The sequence below is a fragment of the Odocoileus virginianus genome, chromosome 22 (assembly GCF_023699985.2).
Source record: "Odocoileus virginianus isolate 20LAN1187 ecotype Illinois chromosome 22, Ovbor_1.2, whole genome shotgun sequence".
In the NCBI taxonomy this organism is placed as follows: domain Eukaryota; kingdom Metazoa; phylum Chordata; class Mammalia; order Artiodactyla; family Cervidae; genus Odocoileus; species Odocoileus virginianus.
In genome coordinates, this window is record NC_069695.1 from 10418939 (window position 1) to 10434622 (window position 15684).

The window sequence follows — 15684 nt, forward strand, 5'->3', positions numbered from 1 at the left end:
TTGATAAGCTCTCATGCTCGGGCACGAGGCTGTCTTCTGCCTTGTGGGTGGATTGGCTGTGAGCCCTGAAGCTTGACATTTTTAGTTCCACTGATAACCCTGGTTGAGTGGATGAAAACGTCAAATAAAAGAAGGATGAGCCAGCAGCTTCTAGTGAATATTCAGACCCGCCTCACCTTCCTCCCGCTTTTCTTCACTTAAACTGTTGTTCAAATGCAGAGATCTCTGTAAGACCCCTTGGCCCTTTAGGAGTTCTGTGCATCTGTCTGAGGATGGATGGAGTGGACAACAGATATTGTGGACAGCCAGCCACACTTTCCTTTGCCCTGTTGTTGGTGGTCTGTTGTATTAAAATGACCTCAGGGTGAGATTTAAAAAAAAAAATACTATTAGTAATGTGTTAGAGTGTGAATGCATGCATGCAGGCTAAGTCACTTCAGTCGTGTCTTACTCTTTGCAACCCTGTGGACTTTAGCTTGCCAGGCTCCTCTGTCTGTAGGATTCTCCAGGCAAGAATACTGAAGTGGGTTGCCATACCCTCGTCCAGGGGATCTTCCCAACCCAGGGATTGAACCCACATCTCATATGTGGCACATCTAGTGCCACAAAGGAAGCCTTAGAATATGCATAAATGCTGGTTAAAAGAGGTATAGTGGACTCACATTCCCGTCACACAGTCAGGAATAAATCCTTTTTTCTTTTATTTCCATGGCTATGCTGATACAGTTTTATAAACACCCTTTCTTGCCTTGCACAAGTCAGAGTACAGCCTCCCCAGGTGAAGTATGAGCCCTGGGCCATGGTCTTGATGGTCTTGCTCTAATCACTGGCTTCACGACCCCTTTGTACACTGATTTGATCCAGTGAACCAGTTAATAGGGGATTCCATGGTGTTTGTCTCTTTGGAAATTCTAAGAAAAGAGAGAGTCCCAAACTGGAGGACAAGAGACCCCTCTCTGGGATGGGGTGATTGGCTTCCTGGGCCTAAAAGTAGAGCTGAGATGCAGGCAGACTAAGCAAATAGGGACTGCAGCCTGTTGGGATGTCTGTCTTATGAAGAGAGTCTGGGGTGTGCGGTTAACAGAGGTGACTGCAGCCTTAAAGCAGAGGGAAGGAAGACGGCTATTTTGATTGTAGTAGAGAATGCTGTGATTGGCCAGGGTAGCCCTCGCAGTGATGAACCTCAGTGGGAGGAAGTTTCCCTGCAGGGCCTGTGAGTTTGGGAACTCAAAGCCAGGAAGGATGGAGTGGTCTGTCTGACTCAGTGTAAGACGGCAGGGCCCTGGCTGCTGACAATGACGGGTGTTTGATACTGAAAATACCTCCTTCTCTCCAGTATGACAGTCTAGTGTTCTTCTTGGAGTCTCAGACAACTCTGGTGTGTCAGCTGATACTTTTGATAATGAGTTCAGTTCAGTTGCTCAGTTGTGTCCGATTCTTTGCAACCCCATGGACTGCAGCACTCCAGGCCTCCCTGTCCATCACCAACTCCCAGAGCCCACCCAAACTCATGTCCACTGAGTCGGTGATGCCATCCAACCATCTCACCCTCTGTCGTCCTCTTCTCCTCCTGCCCTCAATCTTTCCCAGCATCAGGGTCTTTTCAAATGAGTCAGCTCTTCACATCAGGTGGCCGAAGTATTGGATACCAAAGTAATCAGCATCAGTCCTTCCAATGAATATTCAGGACTGATTTCCTTTAGGATAATGAGTTAGGTTGTATCTATGGCTAAGCAATGGGATGTCATAGATAACCATCTCCTTAGTGGGGTGATCAAGGAATGGGCTGCCAGGCCTGGCCAAACCCTGGGTGAGCCTGCTCCTTAAAACTCTATGGTGCTCAGCTTGCCTGTCTTAAAAATGGAAGTAAATATACACTTGGCCCTCCGTATCTGCGGTTTGTACATCCGTGGAGTCAACAAACTGAAATCTGACCCACAGTTATAGAGGGCTGACTATACTACATCATTGTATATAAATTTTAGTTGTTCAGTCACGTCCAACTCTTTGTGACCCCATGGGCTGTAGCCCGCCAGGCTCCTCTGTCCATGGGATTGTCCAGGCAAGCATACCTGGAGTGTTTTGCCATCCCCTTCTCCAGGGGATCTTCCCAACCCAGGGAGCGAACCTGGGTCTCCTGCATTGCAGGCAGGTCCTTTATGGTCCAAGCCGCCAAGGAAGCCCTATTTGACATAAGAGACTTCAGCATCTGTGGATTTTGGCATCTGTGGGGGGTCCTGGAACCAACCCCCAGTGGATACACAGGGACAACTGTATTCAGTCATCCTCGTATGGACACTGTAAAAATCATCAAACAAGGTGTTTTGAAAGGTAAATGTGAAGGGGGCATAGAATTGATGTTTTATTAAACCTTTGAAGCTGTTGCATTACTCTGTGTCGGAGCTTCCAGGGTGATGAGAATGAAAGATCTAAATTTGCCATCTTCCACAAAGACCTAATGTCACTTGCTTCATCAAAATGGGCTTTTGCTGTGGCCGTGAGTGTGGCACTTTGGAGCTGAAGTGCTTCATCTCCCAGCTCAGGTGCCTGCAGTCATCAGAGGGGGTTGAAACGACTCCTCCAGGAAGCCCTCCCTCTTTAAACATGATCGCTATTCTGCTGTTTATTCCTGTGTACAGTGTTCCTTGCTGGTTGTGTGTGAGACTGGGGTTTGAGGCTGAGTTCTGCCGCTTCCTCGCTGGGCCTGGTCGTGTGGACTGGGCCGGTGGGAGGAGTTGGCAGAGCGCAGTGCTGGAGCGTAGGATCAGAGGTGGGAAGTGGAGAAATCTGGCAGGAGAGGTCGGCAGGAGCCCGAGGAGTGACAGTGAGGAAGCTGGCGGATCTGGGACGTAGAGGAGGTGAAGGAAGGATGAGCCATGGGTCTGGAGTGTCTGGAGGAAGCCACCTAACCAAAGGTCCAGGAGGAGGCCCTTCTCGGGAGCTTGACCTTTGCCTTGAGGACAGTGGTCTCCACGTGGTGTTCGGCAGGGAGTGGTATGATCAGTTTCCAGAGATTTGGAGGAGGGTTTTGAAAGAACAGGAGCAGAAGCCAGGGGAAAGGTCTAGAGCCTTTGCAACAGTTCCCAGACAACAGAAGCTGAAGGTCAGGCCCGGGGCAATGGCAGTCAGGAGGCAGGAAGGAAAGAGACTGAAGAAATTCTTTAGAGATCAAATCAGAAGGACAAGGTGTTGAAGGGGGGCACCGGGAGTTGCTGGGAAGCTGGACTGAAGCAGTGTAGCTGATGTGCCATCCACCATACGTGCCCAGGTCAAAAGAAGATCATTGAGCTGGTGTTTGCAGGGGCGGCAGGAAAATAGTCAGTGTCCAGTATTGGCATCTTACCAAATCCAAGCCCTGGACAGGATTGTAGCCCCACAGAGGTGCTGGTTTGTGGAACGTGTAAGTGACTTTCGAGGGTAATTTTGATTGGCGGCAACTGTTACCTGAAACGACAGCTTCTAAGCCCTGGCTGCCCGGCTCACTGCTCTCTGTGCTCCCCTGAGGGCGGCTCTGAATCCGATGACAGACCTGGGTGGCTGCTCACTCACCGTCCCCAGGCGGTGAGCAGAGGCCTGACGGAAGAGGAATTAAACTGAGGGTTGAGAGCGAGCACTGAGAGCCTCAACCTGGGTTTGCACACATGCTTAAATAGCTCACAATGCCCTAACGTTTAAAACAAGAAACGGCTGTGTCACCCTGGGCACGTCATTGCCCTTCATGTGTTAAATGAGGCTGTCAGACCGAGCTCATGGATGGTCACGGAGGTCTGCTGCTGGGGTGGGTGAACATTTTTTTTTTTTTAACCATGTTTCTCGGAGCCTGTTAAAGATAAGTCTGCAGTGAATTCTACTGTAATTTGAACCAGCCATTTTATTTTCTCATGTTTTTCATGTATCAGTTTAACACAAGGGCAGCAGCAGTTTCTGTCACCGTGGTGTAGTTTTCTGTCTTTTGTTCCTCAATTTTCTCTCCCATTTGCTGTTGTCAATAATGATGATATTTGAAACCCTGTTTGGCTCCACTTATACGAGGCACCTAGAATGGTCAAATTCCTGGAGTCAGAAAGTACTCTGGTAGATGCCCAGGCGTGGGGGTGGGGTTGGGAGGAGGATAGGGAGTTAGTGTCTAATGGGGACAGAGTTTTGGTTTATGAAGGTGAAAAAGGTGGGAGGTGGATGATGTTAAGATTGCACAGTAGTGTAAATATACTCAGTGCCACTGAACTCTGTAGTTGAAAGAAAGTGAAAGTGAAGGTCGCTGAGTTGTGTCCGACTCTTTGCGACCCCATGGACTATACAGTCCATGGAATTCTTCAGGCTAGAACACTGGAGTGGGTAGCCTGTCCCTTCTCCAGGGGATCTTCCCAATGTAGGAATCGAACCCAGGTCTCCTGCATTGCGGGCATATTCTTTACCAGCTGAACCACAAGGGAAGCCCAAGAATACTGGAGTGGGTAGTTGGATTATCCCTTCTCCAGCAGATCTTCCTGACCCAGGAATCAAACCAGGATCTCCTGCATTGCAGGCAGATTCTTTACCAACTAAGCTATGAGGGAAGCCCTGAACTCTGTAGTTAAACATGGTTAAAATAGTATTTTTTGTGTGACTCTTACCACAATTAAAAAAAAAAAAACACTAAAAAAAAAAAAAAAAGATGACATTTGAAAGGGTTCCACTTCTTGCTGGGAATAAACTCCGGCCTGGGACAGCTTGCTCAGGGGCTAGGCATCCTTGGGGGCGTGCGTGATCTGCCATGAACCCGGGATGCAGCGTCCCACCTGTGCCTGACCCCCTCACTTCTTTTCCCACCGCAGCCTGTGCCGAGGACTTCTTCTACACGTCACAGGGAGGAAACACGGTCATCGAGGGTGTGGATGATGCTGAGGACTTTGAGAAGACTCGACAAGCCTTCACGCTCGTCGGTAAGGAGCTTAGGGATGGGGAGAACGGGCCAGAGGGTTGATTTCATGGAGGAAAGAAAGCTCAGCAATGCCCTGCTTGGCTTGCCAAGCTTAATAAGCTGGTGGGGAAGCCCTCTGGCTCCTGGTGAATATCTTCTTATTTTTATTCTACCCCAACCTTCAGGCTCCCAAGTTGATGGTGTAGAGCTCTGATGCCCTTTCTTAACAATAGGATTTGAGTGTTGATCTCTTGGATCAACCATGGACACCCCCCCTTTCACTCCCTCAGGCATGGACACAAACCAGGAGGAGCTGTTTTTGCCTTGTAGTCTGGGTTTGAAGCTGTGTGTTCTAGCAGAAAGAACATGCCCTAGGGGCTGAAACTACCCACATACCACCATGATGGGATCCAAGTTGGAAATGGAGTGTAAAGATCTGGCAGCTCTGTAATTCAGGCAGTGTTATGTCTGTTTATGCTGTTTCCATCTCGAGCTTAGCAGTGGAATCCCTAAAACAAGAATTTCTCTCTGTCCTTCTTGGTCCTAAAGGGCAGGTCAGTTCAGTCACTCAGTCATGTCTGACTCTGCAACTCCATGAACTGCAACATGCCAGGCCTCCCTGTCCATCACCAGCTCCCAGAGTTTACTCAAACTCATGTCCATTGGGTCGGCAGTAGAACTAGGGAAACTGCCCCTTCCCTGGCCAGTTCTGGGGGAGAAGAGCCCCAAGGTGGTAGGCAATCCATGCTTAACTGGGAAGTTGAAGTGGTGAATTCCTGGGACCTGCAGCCAACAAAGGGGAAGCTTCGGAAGTTAGCCTGAAATCCTCAGAGTGGCTCAGGGGGTCCTGGTGCTTTTCCCAGCCCTTCCCTGATGGACATTTGACCTCTGAGAGGTATGATCAACCCAGAGCAGCATTTCTTAGGTTCTTTGGGGATCAGAATCTGCCTACAGTGCAGGAGACCCAGGTTTGATCCCTGGGTCGGGAAGATCCCCTGGAGAAGGAAATGTCAACTCACTCCAGTATTCTTGCCTGGAGAATCCCGTGGATAGAGAAGCCTGGCAGGCTGCAGTCCACAGGGTTGTGAGTGACTAACACTTTGCGCTTTTACTTTGGGAATCAGGGACATCTCATCTATGGTCCAAATAAAACATGGCTGAACAGGACTCACCCTGATCGCCACATGGGGAGAAAAGCAGGATTTCCTGCACTGAAGTCTGAGTGCCGTTCCCTTCTCTGGATAACTGGTGGATAGATGCAGTTTGCCTTTTGTACCCATGAGACAGAAACCACACTGGTTATCCCAACAGCGTAAAATTACTGTAATTGTTAACAAGAGCAGTAGTAGATAATTAGCTAGTAAATAAAAGGACTTCAGGGGCCCAGAAGCAGTGGGTGTAAAAGAACCATCTTGAGGGTGAGGAGGAGAGTCAGTGCAGGAGCTAGCGGCAAGGAAAGCCCCCCACCCACTCCAGGCTGAGATTTCCAACACTTGTAGGGGATGTAGCTGCCCCAAGGTCAGGAAGCCCTCTTGTGGCGAAGGAACCTACCGCGGGGTGTGAGCCAGCCCCAGTCTGTATAAGCAGCCTGCAGTATACCCCAGGGTGTGGTGGAGCCAGAACTTCTCAGAAGCAGCTTCTAATGGGGGAGCCTGGCCTGAGGACACAGCTGGTTTCTCTCCTGGGAGGTGCCCGGGCTCCCAGGATGAGTGCTGATGACCGCCAGACCCAGGAGTGGGAAAGTCTTCCTGCTGCTGTCTCCTTGCAGAGTCCCCGCAGTGCCCTCTACTGACCAAGCGTGATAGGCCACTCACAGGCCAAGAGGAAGTGTTCACGGGGCCTAGTGGCACCCCACTCCAGTGCTCTTGCCTGGAAAATCCCATGGACGGAGGAGCCTGGTAGTCCATGGGGTTGCTAAGAGTCGGAAACGACTGAGCGACTTCACTTTCACTTTTCATTTTCATGCATTGGAGAAGGAAATGGCAACCCACTCCAGTATTCTTGCCTGAAGAATCCCAGGGACAGGGGAGCCTGGTGGGCTGCCGTCTATGGGGTCGCACAGAGTCGGACACGACTGAAGCGACTTAGCAGCAGTAGCAGCAGCAGGTCCAGTGTGACCAAGCAGGGCAGAGAAGGGCAGATTTGAAGCTGAGAGATACTGAATTGATAACAGACATCCCTGAGTTTCCCCAGCATCACGTAGCTGTTTTATTCTCCAGAGCTGGGGAGCAGGTTGAGAGGAGACTTGACGTTGAGCAGGATAGCATTCTGTCCAGAAGGGAGAAGGGCCCCTGTGTGAGTGGTGGGCGTGAGCTGATGAAGGTTGTGCCCTCCAAGGCCCTAAGGAGACTCAGTACTTTGATTCCCAAAGCACATGGAATTTGTAAAATTAATTATTTTAATAAGCCACTCTTCCATACTCTTTAATAAGCCTGTCCCATGTTTTAAATCCCAGAGTTTGGCAAAGTTTTTCTTAAAGGACATGATAGTAAATATTTTGGGCCTTCCGGGCCACGTGATTTTGTAGCAGCTACTCAGCCATTGTAGTGTAGAAGTAGTCATAGACAAAATATAAAAGTAAGAACTGACAGTATTATAGTCAAACTTTATATAGAAAAAACAGCGGTGGGCTATGAACCATAGGCTACCAACCCGTGTTTTACTCTTTTGGTTTTAGTGTTTGATCATTTTTAATTTGTTTTGTTGCTCCCCAGAAAGAGGTACAGCTTATTCAGAGAATCCTGTGTTAAGAAGGGACTGTCTGATCAGTGTAATGCAGAAATCCTAACTACTGTTAGGATTCAACAGGCATTCAATATCTACTACTTAAATTCGTATCATGACAGAGTAGTTAGGGCTTGGGAAATTGACAAAGCGTTGGTTCCTAAGAATAAGTGAAGGGGAGAGGAAAGTGAAGGGCTCAGCACCCACTTCCCTTTTTCTTCTTGGGACTTACTGGAGACCCCTCTGAGCTCCGATTGCAAGCCTTTAACCCCTGCTGCTGCTGCTAAGTTACTTCAGTTGTGTCCAACTCTGTGCAACCCCATAGATGGCAGCCCACCAGGCTCCCCCGTGCCTGGGATTCTCCAGGCAAGAGTACTGGAGTGGGGTGCCATTGCCTTCTCCAGCTTTAACCCCTAAACCGGTACATAACCGTCCAGCCTCCTGTCTTGTCCTGGGTTTCAGCCTCTGGCTTTAACCTGTCTTCCTTTTGCCAGTTTTAGTCACACTGAACCAGGGCATGTGCCTAAATATTCACTTCTGGCTGTTTTTCTGGTTTGTTAGTTTAAATAAAACCAGATACTGGGATGATGCATTCATTTCTGTAGACATTTGCAAGCACTTGCTCTCCGTGTAACAAATACCAGGATCATCATTCTATCACCCATGTTCCTGAGCACCTATTGCGTGCCGGGCACTAGGGAATATAATGATGAAACAAGAACTGGAATTCATTATAATTTTTAAAATTTGTATGTTTTGAAGATGTTGTGTAATAAAAATTAAAAAGTAAATCCCTCACCCTGTGAGGTTTGGACAGTGTGTGTGAGTTGCTCAGTCTTGTCTGACTCTTTGTGACCCCCATGGGCTGTAGCCCACCAGGCTCCTCTGTCCATGGGGATTCTCCAGGCAAGAATACTAGAGTGGGTTGCCATTTCCTCCTCCAGGGGATCTTCCCAACCCAGGGATCAACCCAGGTCTCCCACACTGCAGGTAAATTCTTTATCACCTGAGCCGCTAGGAAGCCCAACATTCTTAAAAATCTAGAGTTAATTTGTTTAGTTCATGTTTGGGTTGTCCACTTTATTGATTATCTGAGTAAAGCTTTGATCCTTACATGACATATCTTTACTACCATTTATATTTATCACTTACTAACTTTTATATAGGTGTCACTGACTTTTTTTTTTTTTTTAGCTTGAGTAAATTAATGTCTCAAAAATAAGTAACTACGTCTGGGGAGGAATTTGGGGGTAATTGTATCATCTCTTAAACTGAATGGTAGATTGACTGGTGTTCACTCTATTAGTCTGAAGCCTTTTTAAAGTCTGAACTATTTGGTAATTCAGAAAGAAATGATGGGACTTGCCTGGTGGTCCAGTGACTTTGAGCTCCCAAAATATGGCACTGGGGTTCCATCCCTGCTTGGGGAACTGGATCCCATGTTTCGCAACTAAGAGTTTGCAAGGAAAGATCCCACATGCCACAATGAAGACCCATTGAAGCGAAATGGATAAGTAAATAGATATTTTTTCAAAAGAAATAATACCTTAAAGCTAAATATAAATGTTAAGACATTATCCATGTCTTTGATAACTTACATACATAAATAACAAAATTGGCAGTAGGTATTTGCTGCTAGTGGCACCGGAGTAGGTGTGTGTGTCTATAACTGAAGAAGCATATAGTGTCGTAAACAGTAGCCCCGGGGGGCCAGCCAAGGGCCAGCTGGTTGTCCAGCCTGTAACAGTGTCCCCAGGAGAAATTCTCCCCTTCTTCCCCTGTTGGCACTTCAGATGTGTGCCACAAGTGTTTGTGGGATACTATATTGAGAGAAAAATGACTGCAGATAAATGACCATTCGTATTAAACTCATAAAAACATCTGTAAAGTGCTTGGTTGAAATAAAGTCCAAAATGGGTCTGCACGATTGCCACCTCTCCTTTGCTCTTAGAGAAGTTAAAATGGTCCTGAGACCCATCTGGTTTGATCAGGACAATCACCGTGAACATATTTCTCTTTTAGTCCAAGGAGTCCGTTTGCCCTCTGAGCTGTTACTGTGAGAGGTAATTACTTGGTGAGGATCCTGGATCATTTTAGGAGTCATTGGCCCGGAAAGGAAAATGAAACTTTTTTTTCAAAGTCCTTAAAAAGAAAGTAAAACATCCTTTCTATCCTACCGTGGATATTGAGTGTCATTCATTCATTTTTTTTTTTTTTCCAGGCGTGAGAGAGTCCCATCAGATAAGCATTTTTAAGATAATTGCTTCCATCCTGCACCTTGGAAATGTGGAGATTCAAGCCGAGCGCGATGCTGAATCCTGTAGAGTGTCAGTAAGTTGCCCTCCAGCATGGGAGATAACATGTGCACACTTCACTCTGTCCCTCCAGTTTTGTACAACTGAGATGTCTTTGCACTTAGAGGACATTCATAGGTTATTTATTCTTAAGAGTAACGGTTTCTGTTTCCTTGCTGATAATTTTTTAAAGGAACAAATCCTTTTCAAATCAGCTGCCATCAAGGTTCTGTAGCTGAGGGCAGGGAATTTAGGGGGTTATTTAGGGGTTATTCAATAAATCCTTTTTGATGGTTTGGTTTCCCAAGTATCCTGAAGTCCATGGGATTCTACAGAGTGTGGTCAGCTCATGAGTCCTTCTGGTCTGTGCTTGCTGGGACGGGAAGGAGTATTGGACACCATGCTGGTGATTGACCCCAAGGAGCTTACAGTCTAGTTGGGTAGGCAGGATTGATGGCAGCAGTGGCCAGGATTTTGACAGTACACAGGAGGATATTGAGAATCTATATGACTGTGTTGCAAACTGTGAAGTGCTCTGTAGATGCTCTTAATGACTGTTTTCCTGGTGCTCAATGTAGTATAATATCTTGTCTATGGTAGATGAAAGAATGTCTACTTGGGTGGATGGGGGAGCACCGCCAATCACAAGCAGTATAGACAGCGTGTTGTGTGCGCTCTGGTGTGTGATGGTGTCAGGCTGGACTGAACTGGTCTTCTGACCTTGCGTGGGTGAGTCTGCAGTTGCTTATTTTAGGTCTTTTGTGTCCATTTATGGCCAAGTCCTAGGAGGTACAAAGTACGATTCTTGCTACCAAAGACTTAGAATTGAATTGACTGGGGAAATACAGAAGACAATGCTGTGGATAATGAATGTGGGCATGAGTGTCATCACCACTCACAAGCTGATGCTTTTTCCGCTGTGCATTTTATAACTCAGCTAAACCTGGCCCTGCCTCAAAGGAGAGGAAGACTTGAATGGTAGCTGGCCTTTGACTGAGCTCATCACCCCGTACCACCCCCATACGTTGTCCCTAAAAGAGAAATAATAGCTTTGGGTCTGGAGCCCAGGAGGGCTGCCAGCACCCTCAGCATGGAATCTGCAGTCCGTGTGAAAGCAGGGAATGCTGGAGCCGGGCCGTGCCTGGTGTCCCCGGACATGGATGTGTGCGTGCCTGTGTGTGTGTGCGCGTGCGTGTTTGTCACGGGGCAGTGTGGTTGGCAGTGACGATGCTGTGAGACAGATTGTGGTGAGTGGAGAAGAACCTGGTGCTGTGCTGATGTGGGGAGTGACGGATGGGCCCTGGTACAAGCCAGACACCCCCTGGCCCGAGTATTTAGAGCTAGCGAAGCACAGCGCGTCCATGCCTCTCTACCCCCCACACCCCTGTAAATGCCCCCGGGTTCCTTAGGGCACCCATACCCTGCCTCGTGCCAGGGCCGGGTGAGTCTGGGAAGGCTGGCGCTGGAGAGCTCCTGAGTCAGTGGAGAAATGCAGGAAGGGTGACAGATGTCCCCTGGCCTCCACCCGCCCTCCCCCGGTCTCCTGCTTCTCAAGGTCACGAGCTGGTCACACCCCCATCGTGGGTTCTTACCGTTTTCACGCCTCTCCTCCGACCCTCTCAGGGTGGTTGTGCTTTTACATTTATCATGTGCTGATTTGCTGCATTGCTGTTCCTCGTGAGACTCCAAAGCCCGTGAACACATGGACTGTTCTGCTCACTGTGCTCGCTCCAGCAGCCAGCACAGGGCCCAGGGCTCAGTGGACACCCCGTAAGCAGATGGGTGGCTGGCAGGGGCTCCCTAGACTCGGGGAGGGGGGGGCGCAGTGAGCCAGTGGAGGGGCCCTGGGCGGGGTTGACGGCGAGGCGGGAGGACCAGGGTCAGAGAGCTACTGGACACCTGTGCTCGGGGGTGGGGTGGGGCCCTCTCCCTTGCAAGCTAAGGCTCCACTTGTCAGTGAAGTGTCGCTCTGATCTTCTGGCTGATCTTCCAGACCAGCCTCTGCAGGGACCTTCAGGGGAGAAGGAGCAAGAATGTTCACTGGTGGCATCACATCGATGCCTGCTTCCCCCTCTAAGTTCCCGGACCGTGTCTCCTGTTCTCCAGCCCTGACACACACTGGCAGCCACAAGTGTGTGTGCAAAGGCTGTGAAAGAGGGTATTGTGCACACTTGGAGAGGGGACGGAGGACACCGATGGTGGTGAAGGGACGGGGAGGATGCCTGGCAGCCAGAGGCTTGGACACCACGTGGCGCAGGATGCCCTTCCCTGAGAGATGACGGGAGTCAGAGGACTTTGAGCACAGGTCTGCGGTCTAGGCCGGTCTCGCTTTCCAGTTAGAGGCGGTGTCGAGAACTAACTGGGAGAGAGAAGTCTTGGGTCAGGACTGCCAGGGTTCAAGCTCCAGTTCTGCCGTTTCCTGATAGTGACTCACCTTTCAGAGTCTGTGTCCCTGTCTGAGGGTGGGGGCGCTTGGCATAGGCTTTGGGGGCTTGAGTTCTTAACTGTTTTCATCCTTGTTACATTGCTCTCCCTTCTTGGGATTGGAGAAACTAAGGCCTGAAGAGAGGAACTCCTTCTCTAAGGTCATCGTGACGGCTCATGGCAAAGCCAAGTCAGAGTCTGGCCACTGCTCTCGTCCCCAGACCACCGCCAGCCTTGCTTCTCAGTCCGCGGGGCTGGGCATCCTCACCAGCCTGGTGTCCGTCCCGCGCGGCCCAGCACAGTGCTGAGCATGCCCTGTGCGCTCGGGAAATGCTTCACTAAATGGTTGGTAGTGATTGTGGCTTATGCCTTGGGTACGTAGGGTGGGCCTCCTGCTGGAAAGGCTGTCGGTCCAGATGCACTGTGCCTTCTGCTCGGTAGTTTTTATTTGTAATTAAAGCATGAAAATATGTTCCCTGCCTGCCACAGTTACCTTGGAGATGCAACAGCATGCAATTACTTGGACACCAGAGGCAATTTGTTTCTTGAATTTGGCAATTGGGACCAACAAAACTCATCTGCTGCCTATGATGCTGGCCATTTTTGATGGGTTTAGCATCATTTAATTAAGCTTAAATGTAATTGCATGGCATTAAATCAGTTTCAGTCAGCACCTTTAATCAATGGTCAGAAGGGGGTAATCCACGGCCAAGCCACACCTTGCCACAGCGGATGAGAACCCGTCCCGTGGTGATGATCAGAAAGTTCCAGAACTCGTGGTTCTTTCTGTACTGCGTTCACCTGAGAGATGACAGGGAGGGGAGAGAGGCTGTGGGCAGGCCTTGGGCGGTCACGTTTGCTGCTGGCGGGCCGTTTACATGTCAGGGAATCCAGCTCAATGCTTTGCCTAGCAATTAAGGACTTCTTGGTAACAGGTCAGATGATCAAGCTGGACACCTGCTACCTCTGAATGTGTTGCCTGCCAAGCTGTCCCCAGGCACTTAATGCTATCACATAAGGCTTTCTGTTTGCAGGAGAGGGCTGGTGGTTGCGGCGGGGTGGGGAGAACTGCAGGGTAGAAGGCTCCTGGCCAAAAGTGGCCACAGCTGCCCCACTGGCTGAGTGAGTGAAAAGGCAGGGTCCTCTCATGCCCCCAGCCCAAGCTGATTCTCTGCCCACCCCCGGAACCTGGAGCCTGGTTAGGAGCTCTGGGTCACAGGCAGGGAGCCTCTATTTGACCCTGTTTTTTTCTCATGTGAAAAATAAGGGGGATTGGATTAGAATGGTGATCCATAAGTATTTTCCTGAGAACCTTAACTCTAGGCAATTTCTTCGGAAGTTAAGGGTCTTTGTCAGTTAAGTTCAGGAAATGCTCTGTAAAATCTCTGTGTGTGTGTGTGTGTGTGTGTGTTAACAGGGTATGTTAACAAACCCCTTCCACCATGTTCAACTTACGGTCACTCTCCCCAACATTGCACTCTTGTCGGGTACAGCCAATTACTGGTCTTTGTAACTTACTCCACAAGCCATACTCTGGAAAACCTCTGACCTTCATGATTTGGGGAGGTTGTTTCCTACTCTGACATTTTATTGTTTGTTTTGTAATTGTGTGTATTTGGGTAGATGGATTTTAAGTATCTGTAGGAGGGAAAAGAAGTGACTTAGCAGCAGCAGCAGGCAGGAGGGGAAAAATGGCCTGGGGAAGTGGCACAGTTATCTGTGTTAGTTTTCATTGAACAGGCCCACATTTACATCCTCCATGGCAGCCTCATCAGGAAACGAGTCCCAGCAGCAATTCAGGGCCATTAGGAGGTAGCTCATGATGTTCCTGGATTGCCTTTCCACCCACCTCGGAGTCCTGAAGCTGTCCAGCAGCTCATGGCTGGGTTATCAGCTTTCCCTGGGGGATTCAGATGAGGGAATGAATACGGCAAAAGGCTGGAAGGGAAAAGCAGGTTTTCTGGGGGGAGTCGTGAATGGGCAGCAAGGGTGACCCAGGAGACTCATACTCTTGGGTGAAATAAGACTCTGGGTGACTTGGTTATCAATGACTCAAGGACCAGGTGGTATGATTGGCACTTTGGGTAAGTAAGGGTCAAGATCACGTGCAGCTGACTGCCTGGGTGAGTCCTTGTACTTCTCTGGGACTCAGCTTCTCACCTGTATGTGAAGGGATGGAAGCCAGAGGCATTCCTATTTTTTCCCAGCTCTAAACATGAATATAAATTATAGCGTTCAGAGTGCTCTTCACTGGTCAAAATTGGTCCCTTACTTTTACCATTTGTCCTAGCTTTCCACCTAAAATCACTTTTTTTTCCCACGTGGCAAGTGCTTAAAGAATATAAATAAGTTTGGGGCTATGTGTTTAGTATCACATAGAAGTTTAGAATAAGTTTGAGGTTAAGATGAAAGCAACTCTGCTTGGCAACTTAGGACAAGTGCAGTGTCAGCACGCTGTCACCTGCTGGGGTGGGGGGTGGTCAGCTCAGGGCTCTTTGCTGAGCACGCTGCTCTGGGCCCTGGGCCAGTCCGAGATAATGCTTGAAACTGAGGCGCTCTCCTGGGCTGTGGACAAACAGTGCTCTGCAGCTGGAAGTTACATTCACTGTGATTCCGCCTTCTAGCCCCTTCCTCTTGGTGGAGTATCCATTCCTAAGCGCTCAGTTCTCACTCTGCTCCCTTCACTCGCAAACCCTCTCCTCCCGTTACCCTGCAGCTGCTGGCAGTGAGGAGGGGACAGGGCAAATGCAGCAGTGTTTTTTAAAGCCCTGCTGATAACTTGGTCCTTAGTGGGATTATCAGTTTGAGCCACACTCTCTGGGCCCTGATGATCACTCAGTGGTGTGAGTGCAGGAGACGGCTGGGGATGAGATGGGGTTCTGGGGGGTTCTAGAGTTGGTGAGAGGGGAGAGGGCGTGGTCTGTCCTCCACGCCCCTCCTGAACCCTTCTCCTGGGTCTCTTCCAGCCTGAGGATGAACACCTGAGCGACTTCTGCCGCCTGCTGGGCGTGGAGCGCAGTCAGATGGAGCACTGGCTGTGCCATCGCAAGCTGGTCACCACCTCGGAGACCTATGTCAAGACCATGTCCCTGCAGCAGGTGGTCAACGCACGCGACGCCCTGGCCAAGCACATCTACGCCCAGCTGTTCCACTGGATCGTGGAGCACGTCAACAAGGCCCTGCACACCTCCCTCAAGCAGCACTCCTTCATTGGAGTCCTGGACATCTACGGGTAGGCCCGCGCCACTTCCTGCCGATCGCTGGTGTCTTCCTGCTGGCATCTTGCAGCCAGCGGGGACCTCGGAGACCTTCCTGGGGGTTCTCAGCCAGGAGATTGTGAAA

General features: G+C 49.5%; 1 protein-coding gene across 2 annotated transcripts in view; it reads left to right on the forward strand.

The window, feature by feature from the left end:
* Nucleotides 1-15684, forward strand: part of MYO5B (myosin VB) — a 334299-nt gene that overhangs the window by 208158 nt on the left and 110457 nt on the right. For both annotated transcript variants that reach the window (XM_070452570.1, XM_070452571.1), the window contains exons 8-10: nucleotides 4815-4922; nucleotides 9846-9955; nucleotides 15309-15574. In XM_070452570.1, coding sequence (XP_070308671.1) covers nucleotides 4815-4922; nucleotides 9846-9955; nucleotides 15309-15574 — 484 coding nt within the window. The remainder of the gene's footprint in view (nucleotides 1-4814; nucleotides 4923-9845; nucleotides 9956-15308; nucleotides 15575-15684) is intronic.